Source organism: Oncorhynchus gorbuscha, linkage group LG02, assembly GCF_021184085.1.
Source record: "Oncorhynchus gorbuscha isolate QuinsamMale2020 ecotype Even-year linkage group LG02, OgorEven_v1.0, whole genome shotgun sequence".
In the NCBI taxonomy this organism is placed as follows: domain Eukaryota; kingdom Metazoa; phylum Chordata; class Actinopteri; order Salmoniformes; family Salmonidae; genus Oncorhynchus; species Oncorhynchus gorbuscha.
Genome location: NC_060174.1, coordinates 45,976,382 through 45,995,484, shown reverse-complemented (window position 1 = coordinate 45,995,484; position 19,103 = coordinate 45,976,382). Strand labels below are relative to the sequence as shown.

The following is a 19,103-nucleotide window of genomic DNA, read 5'->3' as shown; positions in this document are numbered from 1 at the left end:
TGTTGATAAACTATTGGTCTATTTCTTCACATAAGCGCAGCAATGCGCACATGGGCAGTAGGCTATAAGTGCAAATGTTCCATTTGGAAAACACCTTTATCAAAAGTGACTGCAAATGCAATTATGCATGTAATGCTTTTATTATAAAGATGCATTTTTTATGGTGAAATTCACACGCTGGTTATGTATGCCAGTTAGGCTCTACATCCCTTGTAAAGCAGATTATTGTGCTTAAGTTATTTGGCCAATTTAGTTGTGATACAAACCTTATTAAAACAAATAGGCCTATGGGCTTGTCTACATGAGGTGTGCGACTATGATTTGAAAAAGACGCAAAAAAAGGCATTGTTTCTTATGCTGGACATCATTCACAAGTGCTAATAAATAATTAATAAGTGACAGGCTAATATTGTCACCCATCAGACTATTCTTGATTTAATCTTATCTTTACATAAATAATATACACTACCGTTCAAAAGTTTAAGGTCACTTAGAAATCTCACTTAGAAAAAACATTTTGGTCCATTAAAATAACATCAAATTGATCAGAAATACAGTGTAAACATTGTCAATGTTGTAAACGACTATTGTAGCTGGAAACAGCTGAGTTTTTAAAAATGCAATATATACATAGGCGTACAGAGGCCCATTTTTAGCAACTATCACTCCTGTGTTCCAATGACACGTTGTGTTAACTAATCCAAGTTTATCATGTTAAAAGGCTAATTGATCATTAGAAAACCCTTTTGCAGTTATGTTAGCACAGCTGAAAACTGTTATGATTATGATGGTAATAATGCTTCATGACAGTGTCATAAAGCGTATTTTCTACAAGTTATTTTAAATATGATGAAAAAAAACATGACTGGAAATAATTCAATACAACAACAAAGGATTTAAGAAACAAATTTTCAATAGAAAGGAAACTACTTGGCAGGGAAAAACTAACTTGAATAAATCTGGGGTTTGACACTTATGTAGGTGTCATAACGAGCCATACAAGAACGCAATATACGTCACAACAGGGATAAATATATGGGTCATGACAGTGTTAGGACCATATTATGACAGGTTATGACAAGTTATGTCAGCTGTTATGACATATGACATGGTTATGCCCGTGTCATAAAGTGTTATGACACTGGATGGCAAGTAAAAGTGTTACAATTATTTCATTCAAAGTCATTCTCTAATCTCTATAGAACTGCTGCATATGCTGTCTGACAAAATCCATATTTTGTAGTTCTTCAAAGTAAATAAGGCATACTTTTATGACTGCTGAATAAATAACAACTATCAATCACTCAGATCATGTATTTTTAGGTAGAGATACCTTGTGAAGCAACATCGGCTCTCTATATCACCCCACGATCGCAAATTCTTCTGTCTCTTCCGTAGCAGGTGTAAAAGAAACACAGACCGGGCAAATAGATGCACAATGGATTATGGTCAATGTAGTTAATTACCACGTTTTATGCACTAAACTATGTAGAATATTGGCCTGTTGGAAACAACAACTCCCTACTACATCGCACAGTTCAGGCTAGATCTGATTTATCTCTAGAGAAACTGCAATGTGCGCATTGAGCTCTTTGTTTAGTGTTGCAGTGATTTCACACGCTATAGTAGCTGACGTGTAAAGTGTTGAGTCATCTGTATACATAGACACACAGGCTAAACTCAGAGCCAGTGGCAGGTTATTAGTAAAGATTGAAAAAAAAGTAAAGGGGCCTAGACAGCTGCCCTAGGGAATGCCTGATTCTACCTGGATTATGTTGGAGGCAACCATTAAAGAACACCCTCTGTTAGACAGGTAAGTCTCGATCCACGATATAGCCATAACATATACGTATTTCCAGCAGCATACTATGATCGATAATGTCAAAAGCCGCACTGAAGTGTAACAAAACAGCTTAAACAATATTTGTATTATCAATTTCTCTCAGCCAATCATCAGTCATTTGTGAAAGTCGTGTTAATTTATTTACTGTAAAATAGCATTGTATCTGGTCAAAAACAATTTTTTACAAAAGTATACTAACATTTGGTAACAGGTTGGTTGGTCAGCTATTTGAGCCAGTAAAGGGTGCTTTTCTATTCATGGGTAGCTGTCACGGCAGATTTCCTCCTCTTCGTCTGAATAGGAGTAAGGATCGGACCAAGATGCGGCGTGGTAAGTGTTCGTCAATTTAATGGAAAAACTGAACACTACAAAACAACAAAGTGACAACCGTGACGCTAATGAAACACTGTGCTAACAAGCAACATAACATAGACAATCACCCACAACGACAAAACAGGCTAACGAAATATGGTTCCCAATCAGAGACAATGACTAACACCTGCCTCTGATTGAGAACCATATCAGGTCAAACACAGAAACAGACAAACTAGACATACAACATAGAATGCCCACTCAGATCACACCCTGACCTAACAAAACATATAAACATACAAAGCAAACTATGGTCAGGGCATGACAGTAGCGGAATGAACTTTGCTCCCCTCCAGGCCTGAGGCCAAACATTTCTTAAACACTTAGATTAAAGAGATGGCAAATAGAAGTGCCAATATCGTCCTCTATCATCCTCAGTCATTTTCGATCCAAGTTGTCAGACCCAGGTGGCTTGTCATTGTTGCTAGACAACAATCATTTTTTCACCTCTTCCACACTCGCTTTATGGAATTCAAAAAGGCGTGTCTTTCATAATTTGGTCAGCTTTACTTGGATGTGTGGGATAGGTGTTTGTTGCTGGCATGTTATGCCTAAGTTTCCTAATCTTATAGCTGGCAATATCAGTGGGTTTTGTGATGAATGAGCCATCTAATTCAATAAATGGTGGAGCTGAGTTTGCCTTTTTGCCCAAAATGTAATTTAAGGTGCTCCAAAGCTTTTTACTATCATTCTTTATATAATTTATCTTTGTTTCATAGTACTGGCTTTGGGGAATAAAAATAATTATGACATACATTAAACCAATGTGTGAAATTCCACAATTATATAAAATTAGGAACCTCTAAAACTAGATTGTCAATGTGTAAAATATAAACTTTCTTAGCCCAGTGCTAAGCTTAATGAATATTCAAATTAGGTTACAATGGAACTCTGTGATCGGCTGTCTCTGAAAAGCTGATGCTATGAACTCTCTTAGCCCAGGGCTAAGTGCAGAGTTAAACGGGTTATAGATTCAGGACAGTAAAATACATCTTGATAACTAAGACTAAGTCGTTGGTACCCATGCACTGTACTGTAAAATATGACACTGGTTTAAATCTGATATAGAACTGGGCTGCTTTGCAAAGGGAATTTAATCCATATCAAACTGCCATTATTGCCCATCTCCCTTCCCACATCAACCGTTCTAGACTCTCGTCTCTGCTCCCAATAGCACTATAGGTTCTCCACCTCCATAATGACCTTGAACTTTGAGCTTTGTCAGCATCTGCTCTTCCCTTTTGCTTTATGCATTTGACCGAATGCATAAACACATAGTCATACATTTTTCAAACCCTAGCAAGTGGGGGCAGACAAAATCAATACCTATGGAGTTTATGATATTCTTTACAGTTACAATTACTTTAGAAATGAAACTTTAGAAAAAGAGCTGGCCCAGCAGTGTTGTGGAAGTGGATCCAGGGACCTATCCAGACACTTCACAGATTCTTCATGAAAATGCTTAACGTGACACTTGGATCAATAGGCAAGTGAGCCACCACACAAACCATAGTAGACAGCAGCTCTGAAGCTCCAATTACCAAAGCATTCCTTAAATGTACTCTTGTACATACTTCATCTCTTGAGCAGATCTTTACAGTCCCACCAAAACAGTCTGAATGACAACTGACCCCATGCACTCAAACAATTACTAAAAGGCTAACTTTACTGTGATGCATTGCATATTTGCTTTGTGAAGGGTAACATTTGCATTAGAAAGGGACTAGTTCAAACAATACCTGCAGTTTGTTTGTTTGTGTGTGTGTGTGTGTGTGTGTGTGTGTGTGTGTGTGTGTGTGTGTGTGTGTGTGTGTGTGTGTGTGTGTGTGTGTGTGTGTGTGTGTGTGTGTGTGTGTGTGTGTGTGTGTGTCCAATGCACTTAGGGACAGGAGCCACCCACATTGAGAGGATGGGAGAATCGGGAAATCACCTCAGTCTCTGACACAGACAGCAGTTAACATAATTAATTACTCCATGACTGCACAGGACATATGTACTTCACCAAGAGATAAATGACAGAGCTCATGCAAAGTAAGATGCAAAAAGTGGACTACGACCCCCCCCACACACACACACACACACACACACACACACACACACACACACACACACACACACACACACACACACACACACACACACACACACACACACACACACACACCTTTTCCATACAAATAATGTGTGGATCATGTCAAATAAATTTACAAAACATATGGCAATAAGCTGACCCAAACGTAAATATGCGTGTAGGGGCCCTGTCTTGCCATTTCGTGTAACCTAATATGATCTAATAATAGTTTTGGTGATTGAGCTGTACATAATATAATTTATCTGGAAAAGATTGGGGAAAGGCTGCATCCTCTAGCATACTGTATACTAGCCTACCTCTTGTAATTGTTCCAACTCCTGCTTCAGCGTCTCCTGCTCCGATTCCAAATCGGCATACTGCTGCTTCAAAGTCTGGTTCTCTTCCAACACAACAAGACCGCATTCTGCCGCCCTGATCTTCTCTCTGTTCGCATCCGCAAGTTCCTGGGTGAGCCGCTCGACCTCCGCCCGGTACTGATCCACAGTCTCCCCGCATCCTCCACCGGCAGCCATCGCCCTCTCTCCCTGTCTCCAGTTTCGCCGTCCTCGCGTTGGATAGTCTACACAGAGGCGGAGGCTGGAGGATGCTGAAACAAACGCCGCGGAACCCACCCCTGTTAAATCTGGGGAAACCAGGTGGAATAGGCTATTGCAGAACAGCACCAAAATAAATGCTCTTTCTATGAGTGAAAGATTATTGTTATTATTAGCCTACTTCAACAGTGTTCGTAGTCTAATGATAAATGCCATTAGAGTATCTCTTCGTCAATTCTTTAAGATATTTTTTGCTTATTCACTGGGTACAGGACGCCATCTCTCGATTATTATGAGGCAAAGTGGTCCACAAAATTGCTTCCATCCGTTCTCCCGTGACGTCATTACACGTCGGCGCATCTCCAGTACTGTGTGATCGCAGCCCAATAGTGTACTACTGCGCCCCGCAATTTGTTCCTACAACCCTCGAGCATCCCATTGTTTCCTTAATTGAACATTCTACCTGTCGCCCCCGTTTTCCACTAGTACAGCAGGAGGGAGGCTGGAGCGACATTGTGTCCTAAATAACTAAAAGCTAGTTAGTGACACTGTGTGCTAGCTTGCTAGTTAGTTAGCACACCGTGTCGCCCCGCCTCCTGCCTGCTGTGTACCTGAGAAAACCGTGCCGAAAAATTGTCAAAGACCACAGACACCCGAGTCATAGACTGTTCTCTCTACTACCGCATGGCAAGCAGTACCAGAGTGCCAAGTCTAGGACAAAAAGTATTCTCAACCGTTTTTTACCCCCAAGCCATAGCGCCATACGACGCCTGAACAGGTAATCATATGGCTACTCGGACTAGTTGCCCCTCTTTTTATTTTTTAATTTTAATTTTACCTTTATTTAAACAGGCAAGTCAGTTAAGAACATATTCTTATTTTCAATGACGGCCTGGGAACAGTGGGTTAACTGCCTGTTCAGGGGCAGAACGACAAACTGCGCAAATGTAGCCTGCCATTTCATACACCCATAAACAGGGATCCATTTTCTAAACTCAAGATAGACTACAGAAAAAAATTGTGTTTTACAACTGCATTTGTAGCTTAAAGTAATTAATATTGGCAGCCAAGATCAACTAGGGATATATGCATATATATATTATGTCACTTCTCTGGAGTCATAGGTCTTATTGTAGCAGAGGTTGTAAGTAGTGGCGATTTTAGCATGTCAATGTTGGTGTTGCAAACATAAAAAATATAATTTGGATGCATGTCAGCAAAGAGACTACACAACACAAATTGCACTAACAAACTGTTAGGGCCTACATAAAGCTGTCTTAACAGCAGTCCCAACACCTTACAAGGGTTGCACATTTTGGGGAATATTCAGAGGTGGAAATATATGGGAAATATGCTAATTAATATTAATACCATTTATGTGTAAATGTTATTTGCATTGACTATATTTACCATATGATAATATCATGTTTCTGGAGACAGAAACATAAACATAAACATTTTACCTTATCATAAGTAGACATAATTGCAAATTATTAAATCCTTCCAATAGAAATAAGAAAAACTATTTAGTTATGAACTTGAACTTTAATTAAATTAGTTGACTCTTCTCATGGGATGATTTCACTGAAAAACAAAACAAAGGGAATATTGAATGATCCCAAATGATCTATCTCAACTCCCAAAAACGTTTTCAACATACATCTGTAAAATGATAGTCTAGAAACTAAAGCTTTGATTGTCTTCCTCTCAGGCTTCCATGTACATTTACATTTACATTTAAGTCATTTAGCAGACGCTCTTATCCAGAGCGACTTACAAATTGGTGCATTCACCTTATGACATCCAGTGGGACAGTCACTTAACAATAGTGCATCTAAAACTTAGGGGGGGTGGGGTGAGAGGGATTACTTAACCTATCCTAGGTATTCCTTAAAGAGGTGGGGTTTCAGGTGTCTCCGGAAGGTGGTGATTGACTCCGCTGTCCTGGCGTCGTGAGGGAGTTTGTTCCACCATTGGGGGGCCAGGGCAGCGAACAGTTTTGACTGGGCTGAGCGGGAGCTGTACTTCCTCAGTGGTAGGGAGGCGAGCAGGCCAGAGGTGGATGAACGCAGTGCCCTTGTTTGGGTGTAGGGCCTGATCAGAGCCTGGAGGTACTGAGGTGCCGTTCCCCTCACAGCTCCGTAGGCAAGCACCATGGTCTTGTAGCGGATGCGAGCTTCAACTGGAAGCCAGTGGAGAGAACGGAGGAGCGGGGTGACGTGAGAGAACTTGGGAAGGTTGAACACCAGACGGGCTGCGGCGTTCTGGATGAGTTGAAGGGGTTTAATGGCACAGGCAGGGAGCCCAGCCAACAGCGAGTTGCAGTAATCCAGACGGGAGATGACAAGTGCCTGGATTAGGACCTGCCGCTTCCTGTGTGAGGCAGGGTACTCTGCGGATGTTGTAGAGCATGAACCTACAGGAACGGGCCACCGCCTTGATGTTAGTTGAGAACGACAGGGTGTTGTCAGGATCACGCCAAGGTTCTTGGCGCTCTGGGAGGAGGACACAATGGAGTTGTCGACCGTGATGGCGAGATCATGGAATGGGCAGTCCTTCCCCGGGAGGAAGAGCAGCTCCGTCTTGCCGAAGCTGAGGTGGTGATCCGTCATCCACACTGATATGTCTGCCAGACATGCAGAGATGCGATTCGCCACCTGGTCATCAGAAGGGGGAAAGGAGAAGATTAATTGTGTGTCGTCTGCATAGCAATGATAAGAGAGACCATGTGAGGTTATGACAGAGCCAAGTGACTTGGTGTATAGCGAGAATAGGAGAGGGCCAAGAACAGAGCCCTGGGGACACCAGTGGTGAGAGCGCGTGGTGAGGAGACAGATTCTCGCCACGCCACCTGGTAAGCGACCTGTCAGGTAGGACGCAATCCAAGCGTGGGCCGCGCCGGAGATGCCCAACTCGGAGAGGGTGGAGAGGAGGATCTGATGGTTCACAGTATCGAAGGCAGCCGATAGATCTAGAGGATGAGAGCAGAGGAGAGAGAGTTAGCTTTAGCAGTGCGGAGCGCCTCCGTGATACAGAGGAGAGCAGTCTCAGTTGAATGACTAGTCTTGAAACCTGACTGATTTGGATCAAGAAGGTCATTCAGAGAGAGATAGCGGGAGAGCTGGCCAAGGACGGCACGTTCAAGAGTTTTGGAGAGAAAAGAAAGAAGGGATACTGGTCTGTAATTGTTGACATCGGAGGGATCGAGTGTAGGTTTTTTCAGAAGGGGTGCAACTCTCGCTCTCTTGAAGACGGAAGGGACGTAGCCAACGGTCAGGGATGAGTTGATGAGCGAGGTGAGGTAAGGGAGAAGGTCTCCGGAAATGGTCTGGAGAAGAGAGGAGGGGATAGGGTCAAGCGGGCAGGTTGTTGGGCGGCCGGCCGTCACAAGACGCGAGATTTCATCTGGAGAGAGAGGGGAGAAAGAGGTCAGAGCACAGGGTAGGGCAGTGTGAGCAGAACCAGCGGTGTCGTTTGACTTAGCAAACGAGGATCGGATGTCGTCGACCTTCTTTTCAAAATGGTTGACGAAGTCATCTGCAGAGAGGGAGGAGGGGGGGGGAGAGGGGGCGGAGGATTCAGGAGGGAGGAGAAGGTGGCAAAGAGCTTCCTAGGGTTAGAGGCAGATGCTTGGAATTTAGCGTGGTAGAAAGTGGCTTTAGCAGCAGAGACAGAGGAGGAAAATGTAGAGAGGAGGGAGTGAAAGGATGCCAGGTCCGCAGGGAGGCGAGTTTTCCTCCATTTCCGCTCGGCTGCCCGGAGCCCTGTCTTCTCCCTGGACCTCCTCAATGTCCCCCTCTTGAACATCAGACTTTGAGGCCTCATCTTCACAGTCACTTTCCAACCTAGTTGAGGATGGCTCGTTGTCAGGCTCGAAAAGCCTCAAATTTGCCCAGATGTCCACTAATTTTTCTCCCCTTGTATTGGTCAGCCTGTTGGGTGCTTTGGTGTGTGTGTTCCAAAACAAGAACCAGTTGCGCTCTGAGGCAACTGATGTTGGTGGGATTTGGAGGATGACGAAGGCAACCGGGGAAAGAGCCTCAGATCCACAAAGTCCCTTCCACCAAGTGGCTGATGAGATATGTTGGCACAACTGCCATATTGCATCTCCACCCCAAAGCCCTTGCTTGAATTTGAACTTTTCCAGACTGCCAAGAACCTTACCCTCATCCAGGCCAAGGTGGCGAGACACGGTAGTGTAGACACCATAGGCCTTGTTGATCTCTGCACCAGACAGGATGCTCTTGCCAGCGTACTTGGGGTCCAACATGTGCACTGCGGTGTGTATGGGCTTCAGGCAGAAGTCTTCAGAACTGCTGTTTCCTCTGCTTGGAGCAACAGTGAAGTGGGCAGGGCAGTACGGATTTATTTTCTTACATCTGCAAGCAGAGTCTGAACATCAGATAGGATGGCACTGTCTCCCTCAATCCGTGCAATGGCTACTGCTATAGGTTTCAGGAGTTTCTGGCTGCTTACCACTCTCTTCCAAAATACATCATCCAGGAGGATCCTCATGATGGGACTGTCCATATCAGCAGACTGTGATATGGCCATTTCTTGGAGAGACTCCTCCCCCTCCAGGAGACTGTCAAACACAATGACCACGATGACACCACCCCAACAGGTGTTGCTGGGGCAGCTTCAATGTGGTGCTCTTATTCTTCTCACTTTGCTTGGTGAGGTAGATTGCTTCTATAACTTGATTACCCTTCACATACCTAACCCTTCCCATGGCTCTCTTGTAGAGTGTATTCATTGGTTTCAGTGCCATGAAGTCCTTAAGGAACAGATTCAATGCATGAGCAGCACAGCCAATGGGTGTGATGTGAGGGTAGGATCTCCAATTTAGAACAAGCAGCCTTCATGTTTGCAGCATTGTCTGTCACCAGTGAAAATACATTCTGTGGTCCTAGGTAATATTTTACATTTATTTTCACCTTTATTTAACCAGGTAGGCCAGTTGAGAACAGGTTCTCATTAACAACTGCGACCTGGCACTGCCTACAGGTCATCTGCAATGTAGAGACCGGTGTGTCTGTCCCTTGTATCTGTGCTCTTGTAGAATACTGGTTGAGGGGTGGAGATGATGTAGTTAATTATTCCTTGCCCACGAACATTCGACCACCCATCAGAGATAATTGCAATACAGTCTGCTTTCTCTATGATTTGCTTGACCTTCACTTTAACTCTGTTGAACTCTGCATCCAGCAAATTAGTAGATAAATCATGTCTGGTTGGAGGGGTGTATGCTGGGCAAAGAACATTCAGAAATCTCTTCCAATACACATTGACTGTGAGCATCAGATTTGAACCAGTTGAATACACAGCTCGAGCAAGACATTCATCAGCATTTCTCTCACTACGTTCCTCTATTGAGTCAAAAAAACTTTTGATTCAAGGAGGACCATGAGCTGTTGCTATCGATAAAGTGTCTGATTCATAATTTTCACCTCAAATAGAAGTAGAGGTACTTTAGTCAGAGGTTGCTTGTTGTGAGTGCTGAGGGAACTTTATGCACTTGGCCAGATGATTCTGCGTCTTTGTTGCATTCTTCACATATGATTTGGCACAGTATTTGCAAATGTACACAGCTTCTCCTTCTACATTAGCTGCAGTGAAATGTCTCCACACATCAGATAGTGCCGGTGGCATTTTCCTGTTTCCTTAGGGAAAGAAAATACAATTTCATGTACAGATAAATAGTTAAGCAGTTAGATTAAACAACTCCTCTGTAAGATAAATGTTTTAAAATGAAACATGTATGGAAACAGGTGAATTAACACTCCTCAGTTAGCAGGCTCAAGCAAGCTAAAACCCACATGGTAGCAAAAACTAACTAGCAGAAATTGTTAACAAGTTAGAAATTATTTAAACACACTTTGCTGGAGGCTACTATTTACTAGTTAACAAAAGATAATGTATGTCGTATAAAATATATTCACCCTACCCAGTATTGTAATCAAAACTTACCCGAAAGCATGTAGTCCTTGGCTCAGACAGTTTAGTAGTGGGGGCTCAATAGCATCTCATTAGTGTGCAAGATCTTGAGAATCAGCTGTACCTGTGATGGAAGAGTGCACTTACTGTATGTCCCTCAATCGTACCCAAAACTCCTTTAAAACATTCAGGGGCCTCACCCCAAACTTCCTCGATGCTTTTGTCATTGGGTTCATGACAAGAGATGCATAGCACCCCGAGAATTGGCCTAGGAGTCTAGGAGTTTATTTTTTTTCTGGGTTTTATTTTTAAAATCTTGTTAAGTGTTCTGGGGCCGCATGTCTTGTTCTGTGCTTTATTTATAATGCGTCTGCTGCAAATACAACCCCCCCGGACATTCCTACTTCATAGACAACAACCCTAAGGGCAATAAAATAGGGTGGGTGTGGGGTCACCCTCTTTGAAATGTTCAAACCCCCCCCACCCAGTTCAACCAGGTCCCTACACAGTAGCCACCCAAAATAGGCCTATCTGAAATATGAAAATGATCAATCAAATCGCCAGCCTATTGTTCTGGCAAAGATGAGTCAGTAGTAGATTGCTAAACTGCATTTTGTATGGGCTGATAAATGAAGGCCTAGTTGGTTTTTCCCAGGTGAAACTGGAGGAAATTAAATAAGTTATTTCTGGTCACTAATCTCGATATGCACTTCCTGTTTTTTTGCGCCAATGCTACTTATTGGTCATTGGTCAACAATCAAGACAAGCAACCTTTTGGTTCTGAAGCATTGATGATAATTTAACGACAACCTGTGGGCAGTGGGTTCAGAACAGCAATGGAAAAAAAGCATGTATACAAAAGAATAACATTTGGGAGAAATTATACCACCACTGAAAAGAGGCACTTTGGAGACTGGAAAGGCAAAGTGGCATGTGGAAGGGCAAAGTTACATGTGCTCTGCAAAGGTAGAGCCCTATCTGTGCACGTTCCTGCTGCATGAGCTATATTCGGGGGCATGTGTTATGACACCGAGAGCAGCACAGGCAGATAAGGCAGGGATGAAAAGTTGAGGTGACGACAAACACGCATACACACACACACACACACACACACACACACACACACACACACACACACACACACACACACACACACACACACACACACACACACACACACACACACACACGCACACACGCACACACACACACACACACACGCACGCAGATGTCAAAACAAGTGTCATCAGAACACTTGTTAGACATTCACTATATTGATAGCAGGTCAGATTCTGACTTATCTTGGTTCAACAGTTAATTGTCTGAGCGAGGGCAAAAAACGTATGTCACTCTCAAGGCTGTAATCATCTTACACTCCTTACCTTCCATGTAGGAAAAAAGTTGACATGAATACCATGAAAAAACTGTCACTCTCTTAGCTTCCATGAAGAGTTGCAAATAGGTCCGATATGCAACTCTACATGGAAGCTAAGGGAGTGAGAGTTTTTCAGGGTATTTACAGTACTTTCGGAAAGTATTCAGACCCCTTGACTTATTCTAAAATTGATTCAATCTTTTTTTCCCTCATCAATCTACATACAATACCCCATAATGACAAAGCAAAAACAGGACTTTAGAAAAGTTTGCTAATTTCTAAAATAAAAAAACCCATTTACATAAGTATTCAGACCCTTTACTCAGTACTTTGTTGAAGAACATTACAGCATTGAGATTACAGCATTGAGTCTTCTTGGAGCTCTGTCAGAGTGACCATCGGGATCTTGGTCACCTCCCTGACCAAGGCCCTTCTCCCCCGATTGCTCAGTTTGAACGGGCGGCCAGCTCTAGGAAGAGTCTTGGTGGTTCCAAACTACTTCCATTTATGAGTGATGGAGGCCACTGTGTTATTGGTGATCTTCAATGCTGCAGAAATATTTTGGTACCCTTCCCCAGATATGTGCCTCGACACAATCCTGTCTCGGAGCTCTACGGACAATTCCTTCGACCTCATGGCTGGTTTTTGCTCTGACATGCACTGTCAACTATGGAACCTTATATAGACAGGTGTGTCCCTTTCCAAATCATGTCCAATCAATTGTTTTTACCACAGGTAGACTCCAATCAAGTTGTAGAAACATCTCAAGCATGATCAATGGAAACAGGATGCACCTGAGCTCAATGTCTAGTCTCATAGCAAAGGGTCTGAATACTTATATAAATAAGTTATTTCAGTTTTTTAATTTGCAAACATTTCTCAAAACCTGTTTTCACTTTGTCATTATTGGATATTGTGTGTAGATTGCTGAGGATTTCTTTTGTATTTAATCCATTTTAGAATATGTCTATAACGTAACAAAATGTGGATATATATATATACAGGACCAGTCAAAAGTTTGGACATACCTACTCATTCAAGGGGTTTTCTTTATTTGGACTATTTTTTAAATTGTAGAATAACAGTGAAGACATCAAAATTATACAATGACACATATGTAATCATGTAGTCACCAAAAAAGTGTTAAACAAATCCAAATATATTTTAGATTATTCAAAGCAGCCCCCCTTTGTCTTGGTGACAGTTTTGCACATATGTATAAAATAGTAAAAATAAAGAAATTCCCTTTAATGAGTAGGTGTGTCCATACTTTTGACTGGTACTGCATATTCTCGGTTATGAAAAGTGTCTTGATACATTCTTGAGAATAATAAATAAGAAAATAAAGAAGACGTGAGTGTTCTTCATTTGTTACTCATTTCACTTTCTACATTCACCTCTACTTGACTAATTGGTGCATTAGCATTGTGCTATATTATTAGGTGTTAGGTAAGTGCTAAATAAGATTCATGTTTTCCCTTCATATATTTTATGGTCATTTAGCCGACAAGTTTAGTCCAAAGTGTGTTATACAGTGAACTCATTTAGTTTGAGGCCCTTTCAGAAACCAAAACAGTCAATTATGAGGTTGCAAGCCATATGCTCCAACCATCTGCACCATTAGAACCATATATATTAAAACACAACCGCACATGTGGACACTGCATTTAAAATCATCGAGAATGACATAACAGAACTGTTTATATTGTGTCTGCATTTTGTAAGTATGGGTCAAAAATACACTGAACAAAAATAAAAAAAGCAACATGCAACAATTGCAAAGATTTTACTGAGTTACAGTTCATATAAGGAAATCAATAAATTGAGTTGGCCATAATCTATGGATTTCACATGACTGGGTATACAGATATGCATCTGTTGGTAGGAGCGTAGATCAGAAAACCAGTCAATGTCTCACGTGTATCATGCAGCTCGACACATCTCCTTCCCATTGAGTTGATCAGGCTGTTGATTGTGGCCTGTGGAATGTTGTCCCATTCCTCTTCAATTGCTGTGCGAAGTTGCTGCATATTGGCAGGAACTGGAACATCCTGTTGTACACATCGATCCAGAGCATTCCAAACATGCTCGATAGGTGACATGTCTGGTGAGTAGGCAGGCTATGGAAGAACTGGGACTTTTTCAGCCTCCAGGAATTGTGTCGAGATCCTTGCGACATGGGGCCATGCAGAATCATGCTGAAACATGAGGTGATAGAAGCAGATGAAGGGCATGCCGATGGGCCTCAAGATCTTGTCACGGTATCTCTGTGCATTCAAATGGCCATCGATAAAATGCAATTGTGTTCGTTGTCTGTAGCTTATGCCTGCCCATACCATAACCCCACCACCACCATGGGGCACTCTGTTCACAACATTGACATCAGCTCACCAACACAATACCATACACGCAGTCTGCCATCTGCCCAGTACAGTTGAAACCGGGATTCTTCCATGAAGAGCACACTTCTCTAGTGTGTCAGTGGCCATTGTGTCAGTTATGACGCTGAACTACAGTCAGGTCAAGAGTTTTGGTGGACATTCCTGTAGGCAGCATGCCAATTGCACGTTCCCTCAAAACTTGAGAAATCGGTGGCATTGTGTTGTGAGAAAACTGAACATTTTAATGTGGCCTTTTATTGTCTCCAGCACTAGGTGTACCTGTGTAATGATCGTGCTGTTTAATCATCTTCTTGATATGCCACACCTGTCAGGTGGATGGATTATCTTGGCAAAGGAGAAATGCTCACTAACAGGGATCTAAACAAATTTGTGCACACAATTTGAGAGAAATACACTTTCTGTGTGTCGAAAATTTTCGGGATCTTTTATTTCAGCTCATGAAACATGAGCCCAACACTTTAAATGTTGCGTTCATATTTATGTTCAGTGTAGTTGAAATTCTTGAAAATGTAGTTCTCCGAATTCCACAGCTGACCTGTCAATAACCCTAGCTCAATTTAAGATAAGGAGAGCCATATTTCAATAAAACAATAAACCCGTAGACAAAAAGCGGGGGAAGTGCTCTTACCAGCTTCATGTGGGGAAAAGTACATGTACTTATACCTGTACATCAAAGAAGTCCTACTATTTTACAGGGACTATTTTATTGTCACGTTGGTATGAATGATTCGGGCTATATGCGCAAGAATTCGTAACAGTTTATTATTTATTTTACCCACATTACGGCGTGTCATGTAAAGGCACGGGGACAAAGACTAAGCAAACACGTACACAAAACACAGGGTTGAAACCAAAACAAAACAGCGAGGTGTACATCGAATATATACACTCCCGCACAATGATTAACACACAAGACGAGACCCGTAATAATCTGCGCAATCCACAAGGGCACAAAAGCCCAAAACACAGCACAGGTACTCACACGCACCAACGGACATTGTAACAATAATGGACAGCACCATGGTGAACAAAGGGCACATATATACAAACACAATCAGTGGGAATAGGGGCCAGGTGTGCGCAATGAAAGTTCTAGAGGGATCCTTGACACTTATAGTGTACAGGAACGGTTCTTAATTAACATCAATTTACACAATATTTTCAGAACCACAGCCACATGAGAAATACAAACACAGTACAAATGTAGTCAATATGAATTAGATGTATTACTGAATTTATTTATGTATGTATATTTGTGTATTGACAATAACATTATAGAATTCCAGTCAACATATATGTATGAGTGGAGAGTGACTGATAAAAAAACACTAACATCTCATTCACTTTACTGAGCCATATTGTTGTATCTATGAGAGACAATACTTAATGATCAATTCATGCATCATTTTCAATAGCTTCTCAGATAGTAGCACCATGACTCCATCATTATAGACACAGATGACAAAATACACCCCATTTACAAAGCTTTGAAGATTAATTTATTTTGTGTTCATTATGTGTCAAATAAGAGTGACTCTTGGGATAGAGTATAAATGCCGGGTCCAGAGGGAGCTCAGGGGATGATGATGCAGGTCTGACAACATGGGTAGAAAAGGGAATGGAACCCCCCCGAAGTGGAGGTTTTGTAGTTGTTGGTACGGCCCATACCATGATGATGAGGCATTCAATGGAAACAGAGAGATAGCCTCTTCAACCTGTTTTGTCATAAAAACAAATGAGATGATCATGTTATTACTGTATCAAACATGACTCGTGTATTGTATCTGACAGGATATTTGGCCCTTGCTGGTTTGGTTACGTAAAACTATAAACCCACCTCATAAAGAAACCCAGGTTTGGATATAGGTGTCTGGTCTCCGGCCATCATTTCTAAGTCCATTAGCATCTCAGTCTTCCTCCATTTGGCTCTGCGGTTCTGGAACCAAATCTGAAGATATCAGCAAATGAGTTGGCATGACAGCTTCAGGCATTTTTTGTGTTTTTCAATTGATAACAAAACATTTATGTAAGCAGCTGATAAGGACTGTTTCTGTTTTCACCTGATAGCAAGCATGGAGAACAGTGATAACTCAAGATAAAAAAAATATATATATAGCCATGGAGCTCAAGTGGTGGGGTGATGAATAAAGTGAAGCGTTTGATTCTCACTCAGATGTATATCGTAATATTTAATTGGAAATACTTGAACATTCAATCAATTTCAAATGTGCTCATATAAAAGCTCCTAGATATATTTCATGAGCATGTCACAGGTGTTTGGTGCTAGCGTACCTGTACCCTTCCCTCAGTGAGCTGCAGACGAGAGGCCAGCTTATCCCTTATGTGGACATCAGGATAGTGGGTCTCCAGGAACACCTTCTCCAGCTCCTCCACCTGACTTGGAGGGAAGCTGATCCTGGTCTGCCTTCTCCTCCTCTGCACTGTGCACACCAAACACAAGCAAAAGTGTCTTTATTATCATCATCATCATGACTTTCATCAGCATTATCATCACCTGTCTTCGATAATCATCATGATTATCATGAAAAGCTGCCTTTTTTTTGTGATGTCGTTCATCCTCAGATATAATTCCTCTTGCTTGATTACAGCAATATCGACTGTGTGACTTGTGGTAAATCTCACCATGAGGGTGGCAGCTGTTCCTCTCCCACTGGACTCTTCCTTGGTCCTGGCCCTCCTCTCGCCCTGCTCTCTCCTGAAGACCACTATCCTTACTGTGGATGCTGGAGTCCCCACTGTGGTCTGGGGAGATGCGGTCAATGTGACACTCTCTAGGGGGTAGATTTGTGACTCTTGTGTTTTGGTCAGATGAAGTGTGGTCACCTTTCCAGTCAGTGACGATGTGCCCATGCTGTGGCAGCACCCTGTTATGACCAGTTCCTTCTGTGGACAGAAAAAAAGCCACAATATTGATTATCTTTGTCCTTAAAATATCTCCAAGAACTATTAGCCGAACTCAGATTATGTTACTGTAAAATATGATACACATAATGCAACTGTACACACATTACACTTTCGCGGAGTTGAGACAGCGTTAGCCATTTGCCATCCAATCCCTTTGCCTCATTGGAATGTGTACTCCATAAAAGGGGCACACCCATCATAGTAACGTAAGTCAAAGTCAATTGAACACACACATTACCTGTATATACCTGCTGGTTTGGGTTTTCTTCATTTTGTCTGTTAACAGACCATCCACCTAGCCCCTCTCGCCTCTCTTCTCCCACTCTGGTTGGTTTTCTCAGGATCTCCTTGATTGGTTTCCTCAGGATCTCCTCGATGGAGTGGGACAGTTTTTTGGGAGGGCTTGGGGCCTCCTCACTCGCGGTAATGTCCACCCCCCTATCCAAAGTGAGTTGTCTATGTGAGCTGTCCTCTCTGCACCGTTTCTTTGGTCCTTGCACCGTCACTTGCATAGTAGTCATGCTTCCCTTTTTTAAACCCTTTGCACTTACAGGCTCCTGTTGTATGTTCGTGCCCTATTCCTCTCTTCAAAGCACCCAACTCCCTCCTTCGCTATTTCCTTCTTTCTGTCAGGTAAAGGGAGTAAGCTAGTTGTCCTCCTCCTTTGTTCCTCGTCAAGCAGATTGTGTTTGGCCAGCATCATATGATCATTAAGAGGAGGAGTAAAGTTTACTGTGTAATGATGCCTTTCTTGGTAATCCACGAACACTAATCAGTGTCCATGTTTCACTGAGCTGAGATATCCCAGCTACAATTTACCTTGACACCTTTTATATTTGACTACATATTATATGTTTTACTACCAGTGCAGTTTGAACAGTTTTGAACGGACATACCAATAATTTGATACCGTTATCTAAATGAGGATTTCAATCTGTATCTGAAGGTATATTTGATGATTAATGGTTGCATATTTATAATAAATGCAATCAATGTAATGTTTTGAAACTTGAGAAAAGGACGTCTTGTGTTAGTACATATCATGTTGCAAGTATCACTGCTCCTCCTTGTCTACAGGTTTATTGTCTACATATCTTTATCTTTACTACTCTGGCCTCCACATGAACTCTCATACACAAACTTGCCCCACCTTTCAGGGACATTAGCAGATGCTGTTCGTGAGGGACTCCTTGTGTTAGTACAGAACACACTGGAGGTTTGAGTTTGTCTTCCTCTAGTGGTGGACAAAGGTACGGCAGACAAATTATATTTCTATTCTTCTGGAGGAAACTTTGGATTGGGTGCAGTGGATTCACAGTCCACATCAACATAATAATTCAGTTTGTGAAATATCAGAGAGTAACACAAAGCAATGACAAACACCTGAATGACCTTTTTGTCCCCAGATTTCCTTTGCAACAGTTTGCAATTTCATACAGTAACAGAGGACCTTTTGTGTTTTCATACTTTAGGTCATGCATAATACTGAAAGCATCTGAGATTATACTTTACCACACTAGAGCAGTGAGCAGGAGGAAGAAAGGCATGCCCACACTTTTTTTGGATGACACCTTTTGTGTGTGTGTGTGTGTGTGTCAACTGTGCATAAGGAATTTCACAGAAT

The 19,103-nt window shown here is 42.1% G+C and overlaps 2 protein-coding genes across 3 annotated transcripts in view; both read right to left on the bottom strand.

Moving 5' to 3' along the window:
* Positions 1-5,351, bottom strand: part of LOC124003014 (protein bicaudal D homolog 1-like) — an 82,180-nt gene extending 76,829 nt beyond the window's left edge. Inside the window, 1 exon segment of the mRNA XM_046310937.1 lies at positions 4,604-5,351. Coding sequence (XP_046166893.1) covers positions 4,604-4,819 — 216 coding nt within the window. The 5' untranslated portion in view covers positions 4,820-5,351.
* Positions 5,352-15,300: 9,949 nt separating this feature from the next.
* Positions 15,301-18,182, bottom strand: LOC123992935 (ALX homeobox protein 1-like). Of its 2 annotated transcripts, none has more exons than XM_046294597.1 (5): positions 17,718-18,182; positions 17,198-17,458; positions 16,847-16,995; positions 16,392-16,490; positions 15,301-16,269 (listed from the first exon to the last, which is right to left on the bottom strand). In XM_046294597.1, exons 1-5 carry the CDS (start codon positions 17,998-18,000, stop codon positions 16,075-16,077), a joined length of 987 nt encoding a protein of 328 aa, XP_046150553.1. In that variant the 5' UTR covers positions 18,001-18,182; the 3' UTR covers positions 15,301-16,074. The 2 variants fall into 2 exon arrangements, with proteins under 2 accessions (XP_046150553.1, XP_046150543.1); XM_046294587.1 differs by having other exon boundaries at positions 16,392-16,502; positions 17,718-18,181.
* Positions 18,183-19,103: the final 921 nt, after the last annotated feature.